The 25,342-nt window shown below is 28.3% G+C and overlaps 2 protein-coding genes across 4 annotated transcripts; one reads left to right on the top strand and one right to left on the bottom strand.

The window, feature by feature from the left end:
* Positions 1-518: 518 nt before the first annotated feature.
* On the top strand, positions 519-18,383 carry LOC100158855 (fatty acid synthase). 2 transcript variants are annotated; one of them, XM_001942915.5, is made up of 28 exons: positions 519-928; positions 4,819-4,974; positions 5,055-5,426; positions 5,485-5,723; positions 5,798-6,031; positions 6,087-6,410; positions 6,493-6,726; positions 10,531-10,720; positions 10,784-11,010; positions 11,080-11,529; positions 11,595-11,699; positions 11,760-11,871; positions 13,217-13,477; positions 13,560-13,894; positions 13,969-14,115; positions 14,182-14,588; positions 14,663-14,857; positions 14,920-14,965; positions 15,048-15,224; positions 15,289-15,468; positions 15,563-15,761; positions 15,838-16,018; positions 16,104-16,446; positions 16,524-16,785; positions 16,887-17,161; positions 17,224-17,436; positions 17,897-18,046; positions 18,145-18,383. In XM_001942915.5, exons 1-28 carry the CDS (start codon positions 784-786, stop codon positions 18,256-18,258), a joined length of 6,273 nt encoding a protein of 2,090 aa, XP_001942950.2. In that variant the 5' UTR covers positions 519-783; the 3' UTR covers positions 18,259-18,383. The 2 variants fall into 2 exon arrangements, with proteins under 2 accessions (XP_001942950.2, XP_008179874.1); XM_008181652.3 differs by having other exon boundaries at positions 17,897-18,179.
* A 3-nt stretch (positions 18,384-18,386) lies between these two features.
* LOC100161000 (endoplasmic reticulum aminopeptidase 2) lies at positions 18,387-24,000 on the bottom strand. 2 transcript variants are annotated; one of them, XM_008181655.3, is made up of 17 exons: positions 23,863-24,000; positions 23,472-23,764; positions 23,183-23,371; positions 22,963-23,121; positions 22,783-22,889; positions 22,330-22,694; positions 22,131-22,248; positions 21,992-22,073; positions 21,126-21,204; positions 20,933-21,046; positions 20,621-20,843; positions 20,218-20,480; positions 19,955-20,148; positions 19,112-19,279; positions 18,860-19,006; positions 18,696-18,771; positions 18,387-18,617 (listed from the first exon to the last, which is right to left on the bottom strand). In XM_008181655.3, the coding sequence occupies exons 2-17, from the start codon at positions 23,750-23,752 to the stop codon at positions 18,411-18,413; spliced, it is 2,772 nt and encodes a 923-aa protein (XP_008179877.1). In that variant the 5' UTR covers positions 23,753-23,764; positions 23,863-24,000; the 3' UTR covers positions 18,387-18,410. The 2 variants fall into 2 exon arrangements, with proteins under 2 accessions (XP_008179877.1, XP_008179876.1); XM_008181654.3 differs by having other exon boundaries at positions 23,472-23,782; positions 23,863-23,987.
* Positions 24,001-25,342: the final 1,342 nt, after the last annotated feature.

Genomic DNA, 25,342 nt, shown 5'->3' with positions numbered 1-25,342 from the left:
TATATCATAGCAATTTTACAGTCGATGCGGACGGATACGACGAGTTCGATGAGGTTCTGTGATGGGAGGGTAAGAAACGTAAGTACCTATCCTTCCACATCACGCAACATTTATCGTCAGTCGTCACTATCATCACTACAGTTAACTAAACATATTTCAGACGCTTTACTACTACTATAATAGAGATGCGCACTTGTTACTTCTGGTCGATTATTACCCAATATCGTAGTAACTATGGGTGTAATTATTACTAGGTATATATAGAATATATTAAAATATTATATCATATCGCGGAACAACGAAACCCACCTCACGTAATAATATGATAAAATGAATTGTGTTTTAATTAAAAGAGAAATTAATTATGTATCACATATATTCACATTCAACGCTTTATTTATGACTCTTTTCTCACTAATAGTAGCACATTCTGTCGTACGATCTAATTATCATTTGTCCCTGACCTTTTAAACGTAGGAATACATAATGTAGAAACAATTGGTTATCGTGTATAGGTTTGAAATTAAGGACTACTTACAAAGTCGTACGCCGAGAGACAAAATCTAACAATTGTAATGAATTTATTCGACTGTATCGATAATTAGATACGCCTTACCTAATTACGAATCTAGTGTATTTAGTCGTATTGTTTTTTTTTATTCTGTGTTCCGTGCACGACGGTTGTTTCAGCTTATTTAGATAAAGTGCATTCGTTTTAATAACACAAAATACAAACATATTTTTCACGATTCGTTTAATTTACCTACTATTCGGGTTCGTAATATGGAGGACAAGGAAGACATTTTTGAAGTCGTCATATCCGGCGTGGGTGGCAAATTCCCCATGTCGGAAAACATGGATGAACTAAGAATAAATTTGAACAACAAAGTGAATATGGTAACCGAAAGTGATTGCAGATGGAATAAAGGTGAGTTCAACTCTAATGCTTAGAATTTTAATTATTTACTAATAGTAATTTAAGCGATATTAAAATAATAAGGCTGCAAGTGAATAAAATAATTAATTATTGTTGATATTGGCGATACCTTTTATATATTTAAAAAAAATCTATAATGTGTAAATATAGGTACATTTTTTATAAATTAATAATAGGATACTAATAAAATAATTATTTTATTATTTGTTATATTATCATTAAAATGTTTAGATTATTTTATAATGATGTGTTTTTTTTTGTGTCTGTAGTTCACTTATCGTGAAATGTGAATAAGTAGTCGAAATAATGATTCATTTTTTCAAGTTTAATATAAGTCTCCTCACACACTGTTACAATATCAGTTGAAAAATATTAACAATTCATAGAAAAGATTTTTTATAAGCATTTTAAAATTAAATTTGTCATTTTGACAAAATTTATCAAATTGAAAATTTACAAATTATTTTGCAGTCAAATATGTATAAAATGTTCAATTGTTATATCTAAGGATTAAACATTTAAAGCAAGATTTCAGGTAAGCAGTTCATAGTACTTCATACTATAACCAAAAAATCTAAAAAAATGTACAAAAACCGTTTTTTTATATTTTTTTATTGTTATTTAAAGTTCAAGTTTAGACGAAATTAGATATTTAAACGAAAAAGAACGATTTTAGTGTTGTGTTGTAAATTAAAAATATTATTCGTGGTTACTTAAAACTTCCAATAGTAAAAAATATATGATAATATAAAAATTATATTAATTAAACTTACTGACTATAGTATTAATAATAACAATATAAAATATCCTAGGATGACGAACCGTCTCCGCTCAGAAACGTTTTCCGTATACATACTATAGGTACAATTATATTATTCTAGCTGTCCTTCCCGGCGTTGCCCAGGCATAGGTCACCTTTGTTACTTTCGTTACCCGTTAAATGTACAAACTGTATACGACTCAAATTTTGTTTAATGCCTTATTTAATTTTCGGTATATGATGTTCTAGATTTATCTTAACTTTTCTGGTGCCCGGAATAAAAATTTTTATTCGCAGCAGTATATTATCAGGTAGGCAATCTACCTGCGGCAGATCGTGGACCCGTGCTGTTTGTACGTAAATGTCTGATTTAACTCTAAAGTATCAAAGTGATACCGAGTTTGTCGTTTTTTTGTCGTTTTTTTTCCACCTATGGTGGATTAATATAATCAATTAATACAAAATCCTAACCTAACTGTACCTACACTAAAATCTGATGAATAAAAAAAACCAAATTTAACCCTTTTTAAATTAGCCTATATTATTCTTACCAGAAGTCTAATCTACACACAAACATTTATTTATATATATATATCAGTCATTTCATTCGCAATGTTACGAATCCTAGTTACATTATGGCTTTGACGTCAAGTATTTGATCGTCTTGGTCGTGGCATAGTATTGCTAGTGAGAACTGAGAATATCGGCAGAATAAAACAAAGACGTATGTAGAAAATGCGTGATTGTGTAATTATAATACATTTATTTTATTTTGTTTTTTGTTTATTTAAATGTTTGCTATTGATTACAAAAAAATATTATAATCCCGGACAATTTGCAACAACATATCAAGTAAGCAATCCACCTGCTATAAGTGCAACTCAGCCACCTTGGTAGAAAATGTGCGAAAATTCGATTTGATGCATTCTTGTCTGAATAACTTATGGCCACCAACAATAAATAAATACTAATTAGTAATTTCTACTAATTTTTTCTACTATAACCAATAGCAACCATTTATAAACTACAATTTCCATCGTAAATCTCAAAATCCCCGTTTGAGCACCTCCCCGGGTTGGGCTTAATGTGTCCAATTGTGAATTTAAACGGGACACAAGTTTTGATGCATGAGCCCCCCCCCCCCCAAAAAAAAAAGATTAAGCTACATTTTTCTAAGAAACTACAAGAACTAAAACAGTGGGAAATTAATTAGGTACATATTTATTTACCACTTGCCAAGTCGACGGATATTATGTTAACTAAAATGTTTAAAATAGGTAGGCCATAGTCCATAGGGACGTTCAGCCATAGAGAAATGAAATAAATTATAAATTAATATGATATTGTGATTTCCGGAGAACTGGTAATAGCTATATTTACGATATTCGTTACTAAATTATAACAATACTGCTTTGAAAGTTGGTTGGAAAATAATACTATATAGGTACTAATTATAGGTATTATTAGTTATTAGTATTTGATATTTTACAATATACTAATTACTAATAAAGTTATAAATTATATATATATATATATATATATATTAGGTATAAGAAATAATTTAGTATTACGCGATTTGGTTTAATCAGAATCAATTAACGATTTTATTAGATTTTATTTTCAAGAAAATAATTATTGAATTTACCTATGGTTGATTATTGTTAAATTGTTACTGTTAATGTATTATTATTATCAACCAACTGACTACAGAATCGAACTCACCGTCTCACCACAAGAAATACACAAAATGATATACCACATAAAGATTGTAAAAAACAAAATTATTCGGGTTTTGGTTAATTAGGGTGCTTTGAAAACAGAATCGTTCAGGTTATATGGGTTTCAGGTGTTATATGGTTATAGGTGCTTATGGCGAAGGAAGCACCATTTTATAGAAAGCTACTTGGGCTATCTTACTTCTTATATCCGTCACACTTCTTCCATCACTTCTAATATGACTTCCTAGATACCTATGTACAATTATTAACTTTTTATATTCTTGTATCATATAATACTATATTTGCGTAATATTATGTTATTTATTGCATACAATTCTGTGGTTGAGAGCCAAAAGCTGATATGTGAAAAAATTCAATTTTGAGGTTTTACATGTTATGTGTGGTAAATGAAGTATTTTATGGTTTTATAAAATTTTTAAATTGCTCTCCTAAAAGTTGGATTTTTTCACCTGTCAGCTTTTGGCTTTCAACCACAGAATTATCCTTTCATCTTAAGGGGACATTATAGTGACGTTTGATATCTCCGTCTTACGAGAGGGTAACATGACAAATTGTACGCTCAGCAGAACACGTTTATCTCTGTTAGTTTAAAAATTAGAGCGAATTGACCTCTTATACAATTTAAAGGTAAGATTATTATCTAGACAATGACATAGGATTTTTTTATTATACTTTGATTTTAAAGCAAGTAATGAGTATTTTAAGATGTACAATTAGCTTACAATTTTAAAATACACATAACTCGCTTTAAAATTAAAATATTATAAAAAGCATATGTCATTGTATAGTTAATAGTCTTACCTTTAAATTTTATAAGAACTCAATTCGCTCTAATTTTTAAAATAACGGAGATAAACGTGTTCTCCTGAGCGTACAATTTTCCATGTTACGCACTCGTAAGACAGAGACAACAAATGTCACTGTAACGTCCCCTTAACGGGATTCTATAATATTAACTATTATATATTTATATATTATATGACTGTATTTTTATCTGTAAAACAAAAAAAAATTAAACGTGTAGAATTAATATAAACATTAAAACATTTAAATATCCTTTTAATTAATTATTTTTATTTAAAATAGAAAATTTACAATCTGTAATGTATGTACAATAAGCAAATAGGATAATTACGGAAAATATTTACAAGATGATTTAGTATGAGGAGGGAGGCTGTCCAGTAACAGAACCCTTATGTCATTGGGTTCAGGGGCTAAGTAAATCCTTGCACTAACGTATTTTTAATCGACAAGTGGGATCAGAATTTATTTCTTAACAGTTAATTGTATAGTAAGATATTATCAATAGAAAATTTTGTTCAAATAGATATGTACAAATTTACTGATGATATTTATTACAAATTAAAATTATATTATTTCAGATGAATGGTCAGGAGTTCCAGCTGCTACAGGAAAAATAAGCGTACATCAAAAACTGGATGATACATTTATGGGAATGAATTCACGAATCGTAAAAGCATTGGATCCTTTGACAAGATGTTTATTGGAAAGAGTTTACGAAGCAATAATTGATGCAGGTATTTAAAGTTCAAAATAAATATTAAATTAATTTTCATAAGGTATTAATCCTTTTTGGTTTATCTAATCCCCTGATGAGGACTGAATCCGAAACATCTCTACGGATCAAAAACTTCTGTTTACACGGCTTCATGTGTCAGTGATAGTGAAGCGATTGGATGTGATGAGAAATTAACTACACCATTTTGGCTCCTTGCACATGTTAGAGCTCTTTTGGCAAATAGAGTTTCTAACATATTTAATTTACAAGGACCAAGCTATACAATTGATTCATCTTGGATTGGTGGTATAGAAGTTTTAAAACAAGCTGCAGCGGATGTAGCAAAAGGGAGGATTAAATCAGCATTGGTTGGCGTAACCAATATTATTTGGCATCCAGATATGGCGAAACATTGGATAGGATTAGATAAGCTTAGTGCTGATGGAATTTGCAGGTCATTCGACGAAAATGGTATGCAATTATGATTATGAATTTTTATTTTTGTTAAATGTAAAAATCTTATTTACAGCAAGTGGATACGGTCGAAGCGAAGGTGTTGTTGTACTTCTACTCCAAAGGTCTACTGATGCATTACGTTCTTATGGTACTATTCTGCACTGTGATGCTAGACTTTGTATGGAAAAAGCGATCAACTTTATACGACCATCCGAAGATTCATTCCGTGAATTTTTCAAATCATTCTATGAAGATTGTAAAGTTTCACCAGAAAATGTTTCTTATTTAGAATCCGATGGATCTGCTTGCAAAGTAATGCACTATTCATATTTTAAATATAATTATTTATTATTAAATTAATTATGTTAAAATAAAATAATTTTTAGTATTACGAAGAAAAAGAGCTTAACGTATCATCAGACATTTTCTGTGAAAATAAAAGGATCTCTCCTTTATTAATTGGATCAATAAAAAGTAACTTAGGACATACCGAAGGTGCATCGAGTTTGGTAGCAATTGTGAAAGCATTAATAGCGTTAGATTCTGGCATTATTCCACCTAATATCAACTATGTAACACCAAATATTAAAATTGAAGCTTTGAAAAAAGAAAAAATGAAGGTAAAAATTGTCTATATATAGTATAATATGTAAACGTCTAAACAATTTTTAATAGGTGGTCACGGAACCTACAAAGTTAGAGGGGACTATTGTTGCAACAACAACTTTGGGAATGCCATCATCCATTGGTCATGTTCTACTTAAACAGAATCCCAAAACAAAGTTGTATCCTCAACTGGGACCTAGTCAAAGATTAGTTATATTGTCATCAAGAACAGAAAAAGGAATTTCTGAAGCAATAGACAGAGTCAAATCTTTGCCTAGGGATGATGAATATTTAGGACTTATTCAAAATGCCTTCAGTGAAAATATAACTGGCCATTTCCACAGAGGTTATGCAGTACTTAACGAAGAAGCTTCACCAACATTTGGCGTACAAGCAAGTGCATTACATATTATTCAGAAAGATTATATTTTAATGTTATACATTGTATTAATATTGTACCTATTTGTTTTTTTAGGAGATAGGCGAATTCAATCGTCCAGTATGGTTTGTTTTTGCTGGTATGGGATCACAGTGGCCTGGAATGGCGTCAGATCTAATGGAAATACCATGTTTTGCTGATAGTGTTAAACGATGTGATAAATACATTCGTCCTATTGGATACGATATATTTGACATATTAACAAATCCAGATCCTGAAGTTCTTAAACAAAAACCAATGATTTCATTCTTAGCAATAACTACTATGCACGTGAGTGAAATTAACTATTATACTACTGTACAAGGGCGTCATTTGCAGAAATGTGAATTTGTATTCCATGTAGGCGATTTTTATTTTTTTTTAGAATTTATTTGTTTTAAATTCTGAGTGAAGCGATGAATGTATTGATTTTACAAGGATGGGTGTTTTGTTTTAAATTTGTTTTTGTCTTTCATCACCTTTTGGGGCAGTACAACTGCTTTGATTTTCTCCAACAGTATCTTGTTTGATGGGAAAGTGAATCTAGTTGGTGGATTCGGGAGGTCAAAAAAGTTTAAAAAGCGACTGGAAAAAAAACATAAAAACTTGCATTTCCACTGGTTCTTTATATTCGTATTTTTTATACCCGATAGAATGTTAAAATAATTTGATTTGTTTTGAACTGTTTAGGGACATTTTTAGTTTCCAATTTTATTAATTTTTTTCCTATGCATGTCAATAAAACTTTTTTTGTTGGGTAAAAAGCTTGAAAATTTAATACAAAGCTCCTACTATATTGTTACAATGAAATAATATTAAGAATCCTTAATCACATTTTTTTTTATAAGCATTTAAAGTTCAAATCTTAACAAAATACGGAAAAGTCACAAAAATTAGCAAACTATTTTTAATTCATAAAAATTTTTCTTTTTAAATCTAAGATTTGAAAATATAATACAAGATTCCTCATAAGTTTGTCTACCTTTATCGAAAAAAATATGTCTACAAGCAAATCAAATTACATTTTTATGAACGTTAATTACTTTATTCACAATAATATCATTAAATATACTTAGTAATATCATAGGCTGACTGACCGCCTTCGTTCAGAATCGTTTTTCTTATACAATGATATTATTTCATTGAATTCAAATTTAACACCATCCATTACAGTGACCCACTTGTATCCTACGGTACAGCAGAGTGACATCCACCTCTCCGTTTTTTTTTTTTGTTATGAAAGACCTTAGGCACAATCTGTATACACATCAATATAATACAATAAGTAAAATAGGTTTAAATTTGTGTACTAGACAAGGCAAGCGTGAGGGAAGGTTATTTATATCTACGATTTGATAATTTAATTTAAGATTTATCAAAAGTTGTCCTATATTTAACTAAAAAAAAATTTACTCAAAAGTCATACTCAGGGCTCGTAAGTTCATGCATCTGCATGTTTTTTTTCTACACAGGAAAACATGCTAACTGACATACAAATTCGTTTCATAACAATAGTAATAATAGTATGATGTTTGATAGTGCATGTTTTTGTATGTTTTGGGTGTAAAGGCATATTTGGCATATAGTCGATTTTTTACAGTCGTTAGTGCATATTATTTCTTAAAATATTTTTTAGACAAATATTTGAAAAGTTTCTTGTTCCTTATTTACTTTCCCGTTTACAAAATTATAGTGTTTTGATTTATTTTTATTCAGTGAGTGTATGACTACCTAGTGTCCTAGTACATACCTATTTAAATTTTATGCATTTTACGAAATATCGCGGAAACAATGTAATCGCTACCACTACCATCCTCCACCGTATAAAGTGGCAGCTTCTCACCAACCAGCATTTATAATTTTGTACATTGGTACAGTATAGTTTTCTTAGACTCGCCGATGAGTTTACTCGTATGAGTCGTATGTGTTTGTCCGTTCAATTTCCTGTTTTAGTGTTTACATGTGAGGTATATGTACTGTACCTACACATTATTCATATTTTATTTAAACAATGCCGAAAGAAAAACAAACAGTTGCGACTTACAGGGTGCTTGCAACATTTTGTGGAGGAATTTGAATTTTTTTAAAATTTATGGATTAATTCTTATTATTTTAAAATTTTCTCATGATTTTTTTACATAATGCATATTTTGAGTGCATAATTTAAAAATTTTAGGGCATATAAATACATATTTTCGAACTTTTTAGTGCATGAATGCGTGCTTATTTATGAATTTTTTAGTGCATGAAGTAACGAGCCCTGAGCCACTCATACTTAACAAACAAAAAAATGTTCTAATTTTTTTGTACTTCAAAAACCAATGAAAATACTTGAAATTTTCATAAAACGTTTATTTTGTAATTGTATGTACCTACATGATAAAATATTTAGACTCATTTGGAGCTATTCATAGAAATTAGAAATTATACTAATTTTTTTTATATACAGAGTGTAATAGAAAGACCTGACAGATAAAAAATACTTTTGTTTTAATCAATATTTTAAACATTTATATAATGTATAATCACTTGCGCTACTTGTATAATACAAAAAAAAATTCTATTTTTTAATACTAAAAATAAAAATTTTAAATCATTTTTTTTTCTGGTTTTCCTATTAAACTATACAGGGTGATTTTTTTTTCATAAAACACTCATTATTTCAAAAAGTATTGTTTTTATATGTTTTTGAAAACATTTTTTACATAGTTTCAAGTTGTTAAAAAACAACGTTTTTATCAAAAAATTATATATTTAAATATTTTTTATACTAATATTTTTTAAGTTTTTTTCTTTTTTGAATGACAACACAGTTTTAATTTCATATTCCAAAGCAAAATATTTTTCGAAGTATTTTGACACATAAAAATCGTATTTAGAACGAGTAGTTTATGAGTTATAAGTAGGTATTTAAAGTTTTTGACAAGCGGAGTAGTGGACAAACATGTTACGGGGTAACCCTGTACCACTCCACTCCGCCCATATAAACTTTGAATACTTATAACTCATAAGCTACTCGCCCTAAATTCAATTTTTATGAATCAAAATACTTAGAAAAATATTCTGCTTTAGAATATGAAATTAAAACTTGGTTGTCATTCAAAAAAGGTAAAATCTTAAAAAATATTAAGATAACAAAATTAAAGAATATGTTTTTTTTTAATAAAAACGTTGTTTTTTAACAACTTGAAACTATGTAAAAAAATATTTTCAAACACATTAATACTTTTTGAAGTAATGAGTGTTTCAGGACAAATTAATTACCTTGTATAAAATCAATAGATTTTTTTTTTGTTCGAAAACCTGGAAAATTCAATACAAGTATAAGTATAAGTAGTTACCTATAATAACAGTTGTTGAAACATATTAAAGATGCACAGGCACAATTTTGTTTTTTTATAATTATTCAATGAAAACATACAAATTATTTTGTAGCTAAAAATTTATAAAATATTAAATTTGTATAGATAAAGATTGAAAATTTAAAACAATATAGTAATATCATAAGTAATCAATACTGTAACCATAAAATCTAAAAAATATATAGGTTTACAGGTTTTTTTATAGATATTTGAAATTTAAAATTGGATGAAATTAGTTATTTAAACAAAGGGTAACTAAATGCAATATTGTTTTCAACAACTTATTCAACCTACACTAATGTTTAATAGTAAAATAAATTACTTTAATGGCAATAATATCATAAAAGATACTTACTAATTATAAATTAGTTAGGTTACTAAAACTAACTGTTTTCGCTCAAAATTGTTTTTCGTAATTTTGTATCATTCAAATTGAATACATACATTATAGAAACTGCATATTATACTTAATTTACGTAGTTCACTACCAACTGTATAGTAGTGTGGTTAACTGCTTTCCCCTTTTTTTAATCTGAAAGTACCTGTTTGGCGAGCGTATCTCATTATGATTTGCGTATTGGTTAATGCAATGCAACATTTTGAAATAACACCTCGATACTGTTAGGATGTAATATTATAACAAAAAATACATTTATGTACCATTATTGGGATATCTATTTATGATAATTATAAATTAATAATTATTGTTTGTGATTAATTGGTGTTCTTTTAGATCGCATTTGTAGATCTATTAGCGAAGCTCGGTATTCACCCCGATTTTATGTTTGGTCATTCTTTGGGTGAAAATGGATGCGCTTATGCTGATGGATGTTTCAGTACGTATGAAACTTTAATGGCAGCATATGCTAGAGGCAAAGTATCCGAATTCTTAAAGCCTGAAAAAGGCCTCATGGCAGCGGTAGGTAAGTGTGATTTTTTAAAATAATATACGGTAAGAAAATATGTCAATAATATAATTATTTTAGGTTTAAATTATCAAAATATACCTGATTTGCCATCTAGTATTGATATAGGATGCCATAATTCTGAAGATAATGTTACTTTATCTGGTCCTTCTGATGACATGGAAAATTACTTGGAGACTCTGAAGAAACGAAACGTTTTTGTTAGAACTGTAAATTCAAATGGGATTGCGTATCATTCAAGATTGGTCAGAAGACAAGCTGAATTTGTTCAGAAATTTATTGAAAAAGTAAGTTTATATTTAGTGGAGTAACATTGAATATATTTAGTTAGATATAATACATTTAATTATTATCAGGCTGTACCAAATCCAAAGAAACGATCTTCAAGATGGATATCAACTTCTATACCGGAAGCTAATTGGAATAGTGAATTAGCACAATGGAGCTCTGGAAAATATCATGCAAATAATTTTAAGAAAACTGTTTATTTTTCCGAAGCATGTCAAAAAATACCTAAAAATGTTATAGTCATAGAAATAGCTCCTCACGGTCTATTTCAAGGAATATTAAAATCAGCCTTAGATAGTTCATGTAAAATTGTCTCTGTAGCAAAACGAGGAAGTAAAAGTCCACTAAAACATTTTCTAACAACACTTGGTGAACTCTATTCTAGTGGTCTTCACTTTAATTTGGATACAATCTACCCTCCACCAGAATATCCTGTTTCGAGAGGAACTCCGAGCTTAGCCCCTCTTGTATCTTGGAACCACGAAGAAACTTGGCCAATTAACACATATTATGGCAATGTAAGTGTTAATTTTACACAAAAAAACCGTACCTTTATTTTGTTTATATGAATTTTGATTTTCAGTCTAATTCAGACTATGTACAACTTTGTCTACGTGATAAAACTTCAAGACATCTATTAGGACATAAAGTCAATGATGCAGTTGTGGTGCCTCTATCATTTTTCATTGTATGTTTGTAATAATATGCAGTTTATTAATCATTTAATAAATTAATTTTATTGTTCTAGACAGAAGTGTTGAAATCACTAGAAAATAAGCAATCAGCTATCTTAAATAAATCACACCAAACAATATTTGAAAACGTTTTTGTTCATACACCTCTAATTTCGACCGCTGAAGGTAAATATTACCTTATATTATACTAAATAATAATAACCATGGTTATCTATTTTAAATATCAAAATTACCAGTTTTTGATTTTTGTGAATTGAGTTCTATACTGAGTATAGAATATACAACTAATCGTTATTTCTATAAATTATATACGCTATGTCGCTATGAAACTTTATCGGCAAAATTATCGGTCCTCGGCTATCTCGGAAATTTCCGACAATTATTTATTGTTTGTTATTCACACGTGAACAATTCAGGACTTATTTTAAGAAACCGGTACTTATCCACGTCCCGGCCGGGAAATGAAAAATATCGGGACTCTGTAGTAAAAACCGGTAGTGTCCCGGCGAAATCGGGACGAATGGCAACCCTACTATACTCAGATATTCTTTATATTTAAAAAAACTATAACCAGTCTTTCTATGCTCTTAAAGTTACTCTATTTGGCTCTGAGTGGAGTGATGACTATTTATTTTACAATATTACCCATATCGTTTTTTTTTTTTTAATTTTGTTTGTTATCACTTTCTGGATAAGGAGGCATAAAACATTTAGCAGGCAAATTGGAAAGTTGGTACTTGATAGGAGGTCAAAGTAAAAAAGTTCTAGCACTTTTCAGAATAATTGAGAAAATCAAAAATTGAATCTTTTAAATCTTATAAAATACATAAATAAATAAAATGTTTTAAATTTACTAAATTGTTAATATTCCAAAACCGTTATTTAGGTGAAATTTAGGAATTTACACAATTTTAAATTTAAACACTTAAGATTTGAAATTTTAAAACAAGATTAAGTAGGTACTCATAAGTTTATAAAGGTACTATGAATTAAAAAAAATTACAAACATTTTTTATGATCAATTGAATTAAACATTTTTTTGGATATGTAATCAAGCGTAATAGCGATTTATGCTCAACTGATTTTTATTATTTAATTATTATTTAAAAATCATAACTCGTATTTCCTTATTAGCTCACGTATACGTACGTATATGCATTTTATGCATTATATGCATTTCAACGATGAGACGAGAATAGTATATATAAACAAATGTATTGAAAAAATAAGCCATGTTTCCTACGAATTCTTACCCTGCGTCGTTTATTCTGATTATCATCGTAATTCTAGAAATTTCTATTTTGTCTCGAGAAAGGCTATACAGGACTATACATACTTGTAGGTATTCAACTACTATTCACACATTAATACATATCAAATTTACATGCCATATGAAATGTCTAAATACTTTACCTATAGGTACTAATCCTCAATCTTTGAAACATGCTGTGCTTGAATGACTACTGAACTAAAAATTCTATATTTACTGTAACATTAAATATTATTTTAGAATCCAACGGTTTTTATACACAAATTCAACCAGGTACTGGTTCTTTTGAAGTGATTGAATCTCGACATGTATTATTATCTGGATTGGTATACACTGATGATAGCAACCATCTTATTAGTCCAGAACCACCAACAGATTATGAAGTTAATATTGAAAATGAATGGATATCAGATAATGAAATATATAAAGTATTTTCTGAAAATAATATTAATTTCTCAACTCCTTATTGTACCATTCAAAAAATCCTTATTCACGATAAAGGTATTGTATTCTATAAAATAAACAATAGTAACTTATAAAATACCACAATACTTGCATTACTACATTATTTATAAGTTTTTAGGTTTCTTGGCAAATATATTTTGGAAAAACGATCTCAACATCAATCTCAACTCAATGATGCAGTTAAAAATGTTTGCTGATCTTCAATCATATCATGACTTACCTTTGCTTCCATCTTGGTTTAGAAGTTTAGTTATCGATAGTGAAATAATCAAAAATATTAATCATGGATCGATGGTTTATATTACATTTGATACTAGAACTAATGTTATTAGAGGGCCCGGGATAGAAATTGAAACTTTAAAGACTTCAATTTTTCCAACAATTGAGCCAATGCCTATACATTTGAATATTCAAAAAGTACAATTTATCGAACAACCAAATCCTAAAATTCAAGTAATTTTTATAAACTAATATTTTAAATTTTAATAATAAAAGTAATTTGTTTATTATTATTATTGTTTATTTAGAATTTTATGCAGTTTTTAAGCATTTGTATGCAACTGGTCAAAAATACGGTACACTCGTCATCAAAGTTAAAAACAAAATTAAAAATTAATGATGCTATATTTGTAGAATCATTTAAAAGGGTTTTTGAAATACAGCCATTTTTAAAGGTTGTAACTTATTTTTATTTATTCATTCATCAGAGATACCTATTTATTGCATTGTTTGTATATTAGGCAGATGTTGAAGAATATTCAAATTTTCAAATAACAGATTTATTATCCAATCATGTATTACTTTTAGTAACTGAACATTTAAACGAAAAATTAAATAAAGATATAAAAAATTGCGCAGGAAAAGTATTTGTTTTGATAAAGAATTCAACTGTTGATGATACGTATACCACAATTGTTCGATATGAGCATAATGGTTCTATTTATCGTCTAATAACAAGACTAGTGAAATTACCGAACAAAATTTTAGAGGTTAGCACTAAAAATAGTTCATGGACAGATAACATAGAACAAGGACTTAAATTATTATCTAGTAACGTTTCACCAATAGTTTTGATTAAAAATGATTCAGAAAATTCATTGCAAGTGGTACAAAAAATTGAAAATATCAAATCTATGATTGATTTTAGGTAAACATAATTATTAAATTATATATTGTATAATAGAAAACTGATTTAAAATTAAACATCGCTTTCATTTTTAGATACGTCTTACTTTACGATGATGTAAAATTGTTTGATTTGACCAAGACCTTCTTCAGGGAACAACTATTTAAAGGGTTAAGGCAAAACATATTGAAAAATAATAGCTGGGGAAGTTATACCATACTTCCTTGTATGGATAATCTTTCTACTGAGTTAAATACTAATGAGTTGCAAAAATATGTTAATCCGAAAAGGTTTGTATAAAAAAAAACACTGAATGTTTTTCGTTTTCTTTTTAACATTTATTTACTTTTAGTGAATTCTCCATCAAGTATATAGGATCTTTTAAAACAAATTTAATGGTAACAAATACTCATTAATATTTCAATAAAATATGTATTGCTGTATATTATATTATATTTAATGATGGTATTGTTAATAAAGGAAGATGAAGTATGTACTCAATACTCGGGTATAGACAATGAAGGAAAAAGTGTAATGGGTATTTTAAAATATAAATCTAAAAATAAGCGATACGAAATCGATAATATTCTAAAGTGGTATGTAGATTCTGAAATGACCTTGGAAGAATCAGGAAAGTGTCCATTAGCTTACTCAATGGTAATTATTACTTATTTTAATTTAGTTTTTATGAAGTTTGAATTTTTTTTAAAAATTGTTACAGGCTTACTATTGTATTGTAAGCAAAGCACGTGTTAAAGTTGGAGATTCAATTCTTATACATAATGGGTGTTCACAAGATGGACAAGCATTTATAAGAGTTGCCCTTGGATTTAATTGTAAGATCTACGTAACTACATATAATAATGACCAATCTGACTTTATAAAAAGTTTATTTCCAAAGGTAATGAATAATAGAATCTTCAAAAATAGTTTTAGCGACTTAACATTAATACTTAAATAAATTAAAAATGTTGAATTCTTGCAAAAATTATTAGTTGAGTAGCGGCAATATACTAGATCTCAATAATAGCAAGTTTGAAATACAACTAATGAGTTTAACAAAGGGAAAAGGATGTGACATCGTTATCAATGCTATACCAACTGAATTCCTGTTGGCTTCTCTTCGATGTGTTAAACCGTTTGGCTCATTTATACACATAGGTTCACAAGATGTGAATGTTCATACAGAAATTGGTAAGAATGGTGGTTAAAATAGAAGTACAGTACATTTAGGTACCTACCTATATTTAAATTCATTTATTTTCCATAGGCATGAATATGTTTTTAAAAAATATTTCATTATACGGTGTACAAGACTTATTAAACATAGTTAATTCTCCTATCGAAACCAAAAACCAACTCAAGCAGCTTGTTGAAAATGGTATCAAGAATAAAATAGTTAGTAAATTATATGAAGAAATTTCAAAAACAAATAAGACATCTACTAACAAGTACAATATAAAATTTGATTCTGAATGAAATTTTTTTTTAGATTTTATGAATTTATTGTGATATTTATTTACATGTCTTATTTAGTGTCCATAATTCAGAGAAACTAATTGAAACAAATAACTCAGATCATAGTTTTGTTAAAAAAGAAATGGCATACATAATTATTGGTTCTGCGACGAATTTATGGATTAAAACAGTTAACTGGCTTCTTCAACAAGAGGCAAAAAAATTGATATTCATCATTGATGGTACCAATTCAGTAATGAGAAGGAGTCAAAGAACTATATATTCACTAATTCAAAGGTACTCCGATGTTTCGTTTATAATGACTTCGGCTGAAAGGTTTAATACTACAAAAGAGGGAGAAACATTGTTACGGGAATTCGTGTCATATTCGAAAATTGAAGCTTTGTTTTGTGTAGAAATGGTATGTCAAGTTACATAGTATAACATTATAATATAAATGTAAACAAATATATATTTTAATTGAATGTCCTTTTTTAGAGTGTCACAAAGTTAAAGAACATTGATAAAGCTTGTAGAAATGTTTTACCAGACTTAAAACATTTCATATGCATGCAGAGTGATGCGATTGAAGTCTGTGAATCAAGAAGCAACGCAAATTATAATTGTATTAACGTGCAGTGTGATAAATCCGTTCGAAAACCAGAAATCATATTAAAATACATGAATAAATTGATAGAATCTGTAAATGATTCTAAACCCGTTTCAGTCATTTTTGATGATCCGTTAATATCTAAACATGGTTAGTTTACGATCTAAAATACTAAATCTTTATGTTTAATCATAAATACATTTTGATAATATGATTATTCATAATATATATTCATTTTTTTATTTTCTTAGATAACTTTGATTCAATCTCAGAATATTTACCGAAAACCATCAAAGAATTACTTGAACTCAATATAGATTTGCCGGAATATCCACGATTTGAACAATGTACATCCAAAAGTATTCCAAATACTGGTAATAATAGTCTATTACCGGTGTTCATTATTCCTGGATTAGGAGTTTCGCGGATACAACCTTTAATCAATCAAATTATGCATCCAGTATTTTGTGCTAAATTTCCGTCGTACATTAACTCGGTCGAAAATGCAGCGCTAGGTTTACTATGGGTAACTATCCTATCATAAAATTAATCTTAACATGTTCATAGTGTAGCAGTGTTTATTTGTAGCCTTTGAAACAAATTCAATCGGAAGGACCATTCACGATTGTCGGCGAAACATGGGGTGGAAATATTGCGGTGGAGCTTGCAAAGATAATGGAAGGATTTGGTGAAACCGTCAACCTTATATTACTGGATGGCTGTCCTTCTGATAATAAAAAGCGTTTAAAACTCGTAGATAACTTCGATTTTAAACAATTGAGTGGAAATTCGGAAGCAAAGGTAAACTATGTTACCAGAGTTCAAATCACTAGTACCAAACAAACTTATAAAATAATTTGTTTTGTAAAATATATCCATTACCGATAAAATAAAATTAAAAACAATTTATACAATTTATTTATTTACTTAAAAAATGTTTGTTATCATATAAAACGTATTATGATATAAATATTATGTTACAACATTTAAATCATATTTAAAAAAAAAAAAATTGTCTTTACCGATGACATGAAAATGGTATAAAAAATTTTAATATGTTCAATTATAATAAATAATAAATATATTATAAAAAATAAATAATAAATAATAAATAATATAATAAATAATATTATAATAAATATTAATCATTATTAACTACACAAGTACACAACAATTGTATATATTAAATATGTGTTCAATAATATGGTTTTTCTAAGGAACCAAGTTATGAATTTATTTAATTTATATTACATTTTTCTAGGAAAAAATTAATAGTTCGATAGATGTGCTTATGAACCAATTAAGTGCAGTTAAAGATTTCATTCCTAATAATACTCAACTTGCAGCGAATACGGTCATCGCTAGACCATCTACTTCGGATATTTTAGACTCCTGTATTAATTTTGAAAAAGTATGTTTACAAATAATTATATATATATATAATACATTTAGTTTGTTTAATTTTACCATATTTTTATATTGCATTTATAAATTATTTTCTTTTTACAGTACCATTGTGGCAAACTAACAGTACACATTTCAAAGAAGTCATCATACATTGAATTTATAAATAGTTTGGAAGCTGCTGCTATTATAAATGAAAATTCATCGTTTAAGTGGTAGTTCAATAAAATATTTTGTGACATATTGTGTTATAAAATTAATGTAGAAAATCATTTATTACTATACAAATCTTAAAATGTTTTAAAATTGGAAAAAATTAACTTAATTAAAATCCTAATATTATGTAGTTTTTTTTGTTATATATATATGATTTATCCAATGACAAATGATGGCACATCTCTAAATTGGAACTCGTGTGGCCTCCACGGCTCTTGTAAAGCATTCGTGAGCCAACCGTCCAAAGGCGTAAGATGTTTCCTTACCCAATCGACTTGAATCTTAACTTTATCCAGTGCATTTTTTATGATATCATCTACAGAAACAAAATGACGTTTGTTTCTTTGATAAAACTCGGTGGCCTATAAATCAAACACATAATTTATGGTATTATACGTTATTTACAAATTATATTTTGATTTTTGATAATCATTACAAACCTTATCTAGTCCTTCTTCTGTTCTAAAATTGTTAAATGACGTTTTAACAAAATATTCCCATACAGTCTTTTCCAGCCTAAAATCCATAACAGTATTATTATAATATTGGTTTTCATAAAATGCCATTATTTTCATATAGGTATCATAATTATTATATTAATTACTTAGTGCTTAGATATTCGAAGTTTTTCATCATGAATTTGAACATTGTTTCGTGTCCCAATGATACCGTACTCATAACAGTCAACATTGTTAACATATCCTCCTCGCTAAACTTATGATCTCCACTCATCAACGTCAAATTCAACATTCTTTTATACATAGGTATACATATTAATATTATATTATACACAAATACAATTTAAATAATATTTAGTTAATATTGGTTTCAAGATTTTTGGTTTAACATTTGTTACCTGACAAATTTTGTTTCATTTTTAGGACAGCTAGCTAATGATCTGAATATAAATAATCTTTCTGTTTGAGACTTATTTTTTGGATAATACATAATCCTATGTAATCCAAACTCCCACTCGTCCAGTGTTCCATATCCGAGAAGTATACACAGGTAGTTATCCAAGAATCTAGGGTTATTAATAAAAATGTATAATAGACAAAAAAGTATAATTAAGTCATAAACATGATTAGTGATTACATAACCATGTGGAATCCTCATTGCGGATCTAGATGGTCTAGGAGTTTTTACGGGTAATGTACTACCGAATAAATTTTTTTTAATATGTTTTTTTTGTTACTTTAGTTTGGTCTTTGATCATAGGTTTATGCAGGTGCTAATTATTAATAGGTATATCAGTATATGTAGACTATATTATTATATTACTTCCAAAATTATTTAAAAGTATAATAGGTACACAGGGGTTTTAATTTTGTCGTTTAATACTTTTCTCATACATCCGTATTTTTTTGTTTGATTATAAAATTCTTTAGTTTTAAAAATATTTTTTACTATATTTCTTTTTATTTATATAATTTGTGGTTAAGTGGAAAAATACTATACATGTGCAATAAGTACCTACCATTAAATTAAATTCCTATACTATTATCATTATAAACTCGGTAAAAATAAATATGATATCCACTGTTTGATATCATGTGAATGTGATATATTAAGATCCAAAATGAAATGTGCCTATTAAAATCTGAAACCTATGAAGCAATGACACTCACCAAAACAAAAAAATTAAAATAAGGTAATATTATCATCTAGTATATGATTTCCACCAGAAAAAATTACTTACAATTTATCCTCGTCGGGATTTGACGTATTCGTTCTCGATTGGACATCCCGGGCTTCTGTCAGACAAGTTGGATGTCCTGTTTCACACAGCAAACGCTTATTTTCTGCACGGAAATTTGCCTTCCAACTGGATTCTCCTCTTTCTGGTTGTTCAAGCGCAGCGTTCACAGATTTCAACATTTTTTTCAAGTATATCTGTTTGAAATCGAAATCGCATTACATATTTCAAAGGTGAAAGGTATATAAATGGGTAATTAAACTAACATCATATTTAGGAGCCACCGGCGTTCCCTGGAACTTAGTGCGCAATCTCGTGGCCAGTCCGAAATACGTTTTCCAGACAGCAGGTTCTGGCTCCTGCTCGATAAGTTTGCTGACGTTGAATGCGTATACATAACACAATCGACCAGATAAAGCAAGTGTTAGCGAATCATGCAACAACTGTTGACGAATGCTCACTGGGAAACGTTTTGAATGTTGTGCTATCAGTTCCCAATTCTTTAGGTCATAATTAACAATAAATGGTCCTGAAATATAATGATAGTATATAGGTACCAATTATTATTTAAATATAACTCGACCAAATCAATTTATTATAAGACCAATAAATAAAACCATTTTAACATATTTATAAATTTAAAATTGCGAAATCATAACGATGACTTACCTAAACTTCCTGGATTGAAGAGTACGAATTGATTATTTGTGAAGTTATACTGTTTCATTTCTACCTCTTGACTTGCTATTGGTTTCAACCAACTTATATTTCTAACTGGTACGGTCAAATTATTTTGTGATACAACAATATTGGGAATCCACCATAAATAATTTTTAGTATTCCTTGCGGGGGATGACACGTCATCCTCATCGTCATTTAATACAAATGGTTCCTAGTTGACATATATGTGTATTAGAATGCATTGTAATGACTTTCGATAAGATGTTTGTTATTATTATTAAATTAACTAAAAAACATTACCTGCATAACTTGAACGGTTGTGTTTATGTAATTTCTCCTAAATGTAACTACAGGGAGTCTATCAGCTTGTAGCCACGGTTTTACAATTTGTTCAATTGAAACTGGACTTCTATTCTAAAATATTAAATTATACAAATTATTCAACTTGAAGTAGGTACACAATTTAATTTAAAAAGCTTAAATTATAACATACTCTGATCAATACACCAGCATGATATGCTCCATCGGATAATTTGTTCCAAAAATCAGTTTCAGAATAAGCATGATATTCTCTTTAAAAAAATGCATTTTATTAGCAACTTTAAAAATAAAATATCTATGACTATAATAATATTTAATACTATTATGGTATACAAAAACAGTATCAATTCAAACAACTTGACTTCAACATAGAAAAGAAATTAAACATTTATGGCATATTATAATTTTTTTTTTAAATTAAGATAATATACACCATTTATACACACTACGCACAGTAAAAGTATTTTACCAATGATATGATTTTAACATGTTTAATTGGCATGAATAAAGGAGATACCCATTATTCTTACTTCAGTGTTGATTTACAAAATGAGCATAGTTGCATGCAACACTAAAGAAGGCTTTGACACTTTGTTATTTTTAACCTACAACGAGAATTTTCAATAAGGGTTGAGATGTGTAAGCTTTTTATAAACGAAGTGGTGGTTTGCAAGTTTAGCATGACATTTTTTTATTCAAAATCGTAGGTTTTTTGTAAATTTTTTTGATATGAAGATAACAATTATGAAAAGTAAAATTAGAATGAATTCCGAATGGTGCATTAGACATTTTTCAGAGTGAGATTTGTTTTCAATTTTTCAATTTTATTAAGATTGGATATTTTAGCCACACCTCATAGTTGTAAACCGTAAATCCAAATAGCTTTAATAAGTGATTTTATAAATAATTATTTTTGTTTTTTAAGTCTGTGAACTCGTTATTAGAAATGAGGGATTTGAGTATTGTTTAAAGAACATTAAAGCTAAAACTACTTAATAAATTGTTGATTATAATATTAAGTTTAAAGCATCAACGTACTTGCTAGACATAAAATATTGGATTGTTTGTCGGAATGACTGAGGCCCAAATATGTGTTCGAGCATTCCCAATACGAAACGAACTAAAAACATAAATCATTGGTTATTTGTACGAATCAGATACATTTGAGAATTATTACTTTTTGTAGCATTCAGAGCTTCCATTTGTGATTTTATTTCTGTAAAACCAGGTTTATCATATTCTAAATACATTCCATACATGTCACTAACGTATGAATTGAACACCGGTTTCTCTAACTAAAATTAATAACACAATTATAGGTTAGGTTAGGTTACCTCGTAAGTATTTATATATAATTCTAGGTATGATAGTTTTACCTGCCATGCCATCTTATCAGCTAAGAATTTTGACAATGCTAGAGTTAATGAAGTTGGAAACAGTGGAGTTGTGAGATGATCAGTCCACTGTAATGATGTGTATTTCGCAATAAGATGAGCAATCCAAAAATCATCACGTTTCTTAGAAAGATCTACTTCTCTAAACATTTGTAACCCCCAAGCATCGATAGGCTTATCATCAGTATAGCCGGGAAGTGCCACCAAGTTTAGTTCTGGTAAAGGGTATGGTCTAGACAAGTAAAGTTCTAGGTTGACTAGAACTGCCGGAAGCATTTTTTGTGCCGTATTCAACGATCTTAAAATATCTTCTTTACCCCAAACACCAACTTTATTTCCATTATTCTCTGCATAAAAATCATTGTATTATTTATCTTATAATTTGATTTATAATTAATATTTCTATAATTTGACTATTTTTGTGATACAACTTACCACCCATTGGTGGATGCTTGAAATCAGACTGGAACATGGCTAGAGAATTAACAGACATTGGTGGTGATCTAGAAAAATGATCTCGAACCCATACACCTTCAGAAGTCCTGTAAGTAAAAAAAAACTTAATTCAATTTTGAACAGTTTATTGTAACCACATATATAAAATAATATACATACACATTTGTTGTATCAACCAATGGCATAGTTGTCAGAACATGAAAGTCTCCTTTATGAGCAACTGATAGCTCTATCCATGTTTTTAAATGAGGTTTTTCGAAACAAGGAAATACATAATGCGCTCCTCCTCCTTTCAATAAATTCATAGCTACATACCATCTAAAAATGTATTTAAAAAATAATATAATTATGCTATAATTCGTGAAATTTAAGGACTAACTTCTTCAATTGTGAATGTTTTGAATTAGAATACGTTGATTGATAAAATGGACTAGACGAATCACTTCCTAAAGTCCCGTCGAATAAAATTTCTACTTGATATGTAACATCTTTCTTGAGGCTCTGTTTAGTTGTGATTTGAAACTTATGTATGTCCTTTCGTTTTTCTAATTTTGTGACTGTTAATGAACTATAAAATATTTAAATATTTTTCAGTTTTGGTTTCCGAAAATAGAACAAAAGTATTTTACTATAATTTGTATTTTTTTTATTTTTTACACTATACTTACGTTTCTTCCATCGAAACTTCATCTTCTTCTGACGAGTCCAAATTCGCAACACGAGTGACTTTAACCTCACGATCGACCACATTGAGAGTTGAGTGTACGTCTAGTGTAACAGAATCCACGGACTGATTTCCTGTATTGATGATATCGATACGGACTTTGCCTTTGAATACGCCGTCACCTGGATACGGATGTAAGTCTAAACGGTAACCCCTAGGTACTATCGAACCCTGAACTGCAATGGACGTCACTAAAAGGCACGCAGCCAAAAACCAGCGAGCCATAGCAACCTGCAGCTACAAATCAAACATTAGCTATAAAAACATAAAACAACTTTAAAAATCTACTTCGATAAAAATTCTAAGTCATGAAGTGCATGCAATTTATAACTAACCTAGTGGTCAATGTTGCTTGTCGTCGATCAACATTTAAATGATTTTTACCATGCTAGCTGTTTCAGCCAAGTCAATCTACAAGCACACTGTATTTATTTAAATACTAGTCAAAAATAAAGAGAGGGTAAACTTATTGGACGTGTGAATTTATGTAGGTAATAACAATATACTACATCCTTATCAAGTCCCTCGTATGCTTAAACGGGATGTTTATTTCACTTACGTGAATACATCTATTTTATTAAATAACAAAACACTTCATTTAAGTTTATTAAACTAACAATTACGTTCGGTTTCAAAAATTACATTGCTCGCTATTTTACTGTGTACACAAGTATCTCTATGGAGTAACAGTGGTTTACTTTTAATCTTCCTATAAAATCAAACATTTTTAAAACACTTGTGTTTTAGATCATACTTGGACACGGTACTGATATATTTGAGCACGTTGAATATTTTTTTATCGCGAGGTTAGTTAAAAATTACAAGGTATATCTAAATATTCAAATTATAATATTAAACAAGTAATAATATTAATGTATTTTGGATTGTGTTCATTAGTTATTATAAAACTAAATTTAATGTTATTAAGATATATTTATATTAAACTTGTGCATTAGAAATTGGTTATAATGGATCTCAAGATGTCACACAATATTGCCCGTTATAACCGATATCGATCAAAATATTTTAGTATCTTTCCATCATATTAATTGTTATACTTTATTTATGTCTAAGATACATTTGTTTTAAAAAATATTTGTTATATTATAAGTAAAAAAAAATATTCTTATTATGTTAAACTGTTTATTCATATAATATTACGTACAATATACAAACGGACTATTTTTTACAGTGAACCTTAAAATCATGTCTGCGAATTATTATAATCTTAAGATTTTAATTTTTGATTTCCATTCAAAAATATAAAAATATGACACTAGTTTTACAAATTTAATGTGAGTAAATTAGTGTTTTATAGAATAAAATATAAAATATAATTAATAGTTAACATTTCATAAAAAATAACATAAAATACCTACAAATATTTTCCAAAATATTGCATGTTAACTAAAAAAATATATTCAATAATATTATCCAATATTTTCAAGGTAAGATAAGTTTAAGTCAGTAAATATATTTTCATTTAAATCTATACAAAATCTAATTTAAAACATTTTATTAATTTTCATATTTTTGATGGATGTTTAAACTATAGTCAATTACTGAATTCTACCAATTGACTATCAAATACTATTAAATACTATTTTACTATAAATACTATTTTAGACATATTAAACTGTTCATGACCATATTCAATAATTAATATTAATTATTTTTTAGGTATTGCACGCTTATGGTTTTTAAATTTTATCTTTACTTTTGAACTGATTATTTATACCTAATTATAATTTTAAGCTCAATTAAAAAAAAAAAAAACATTTTATTGTATATTACTCTAATTTATGTATAATTATA

The sequence above is a fragment of the Acyrthosiphon pisum genome, chromosome A1 (genome assembly GCF_005508785.2).
Source record: "Acyrthosiphon pisum isolate AL4f chromosome A1, pea_aphid_22Mar2018_4r6ur, whole genome shotgun sequence".
In the NCBI taxonomy this organism is placed as follows: domain Eukaryota; kingdom Metazoa; phylum Arthropoda; class Insecta; order Hemiptera; family Aphididae; genus Acyrthosiphon; species Acyrthosiphon pisum.
Note: the sequence above shows the minus strand (reverse complement) of the source record. Positions and strands in the feature narration are given on the sequence as shown.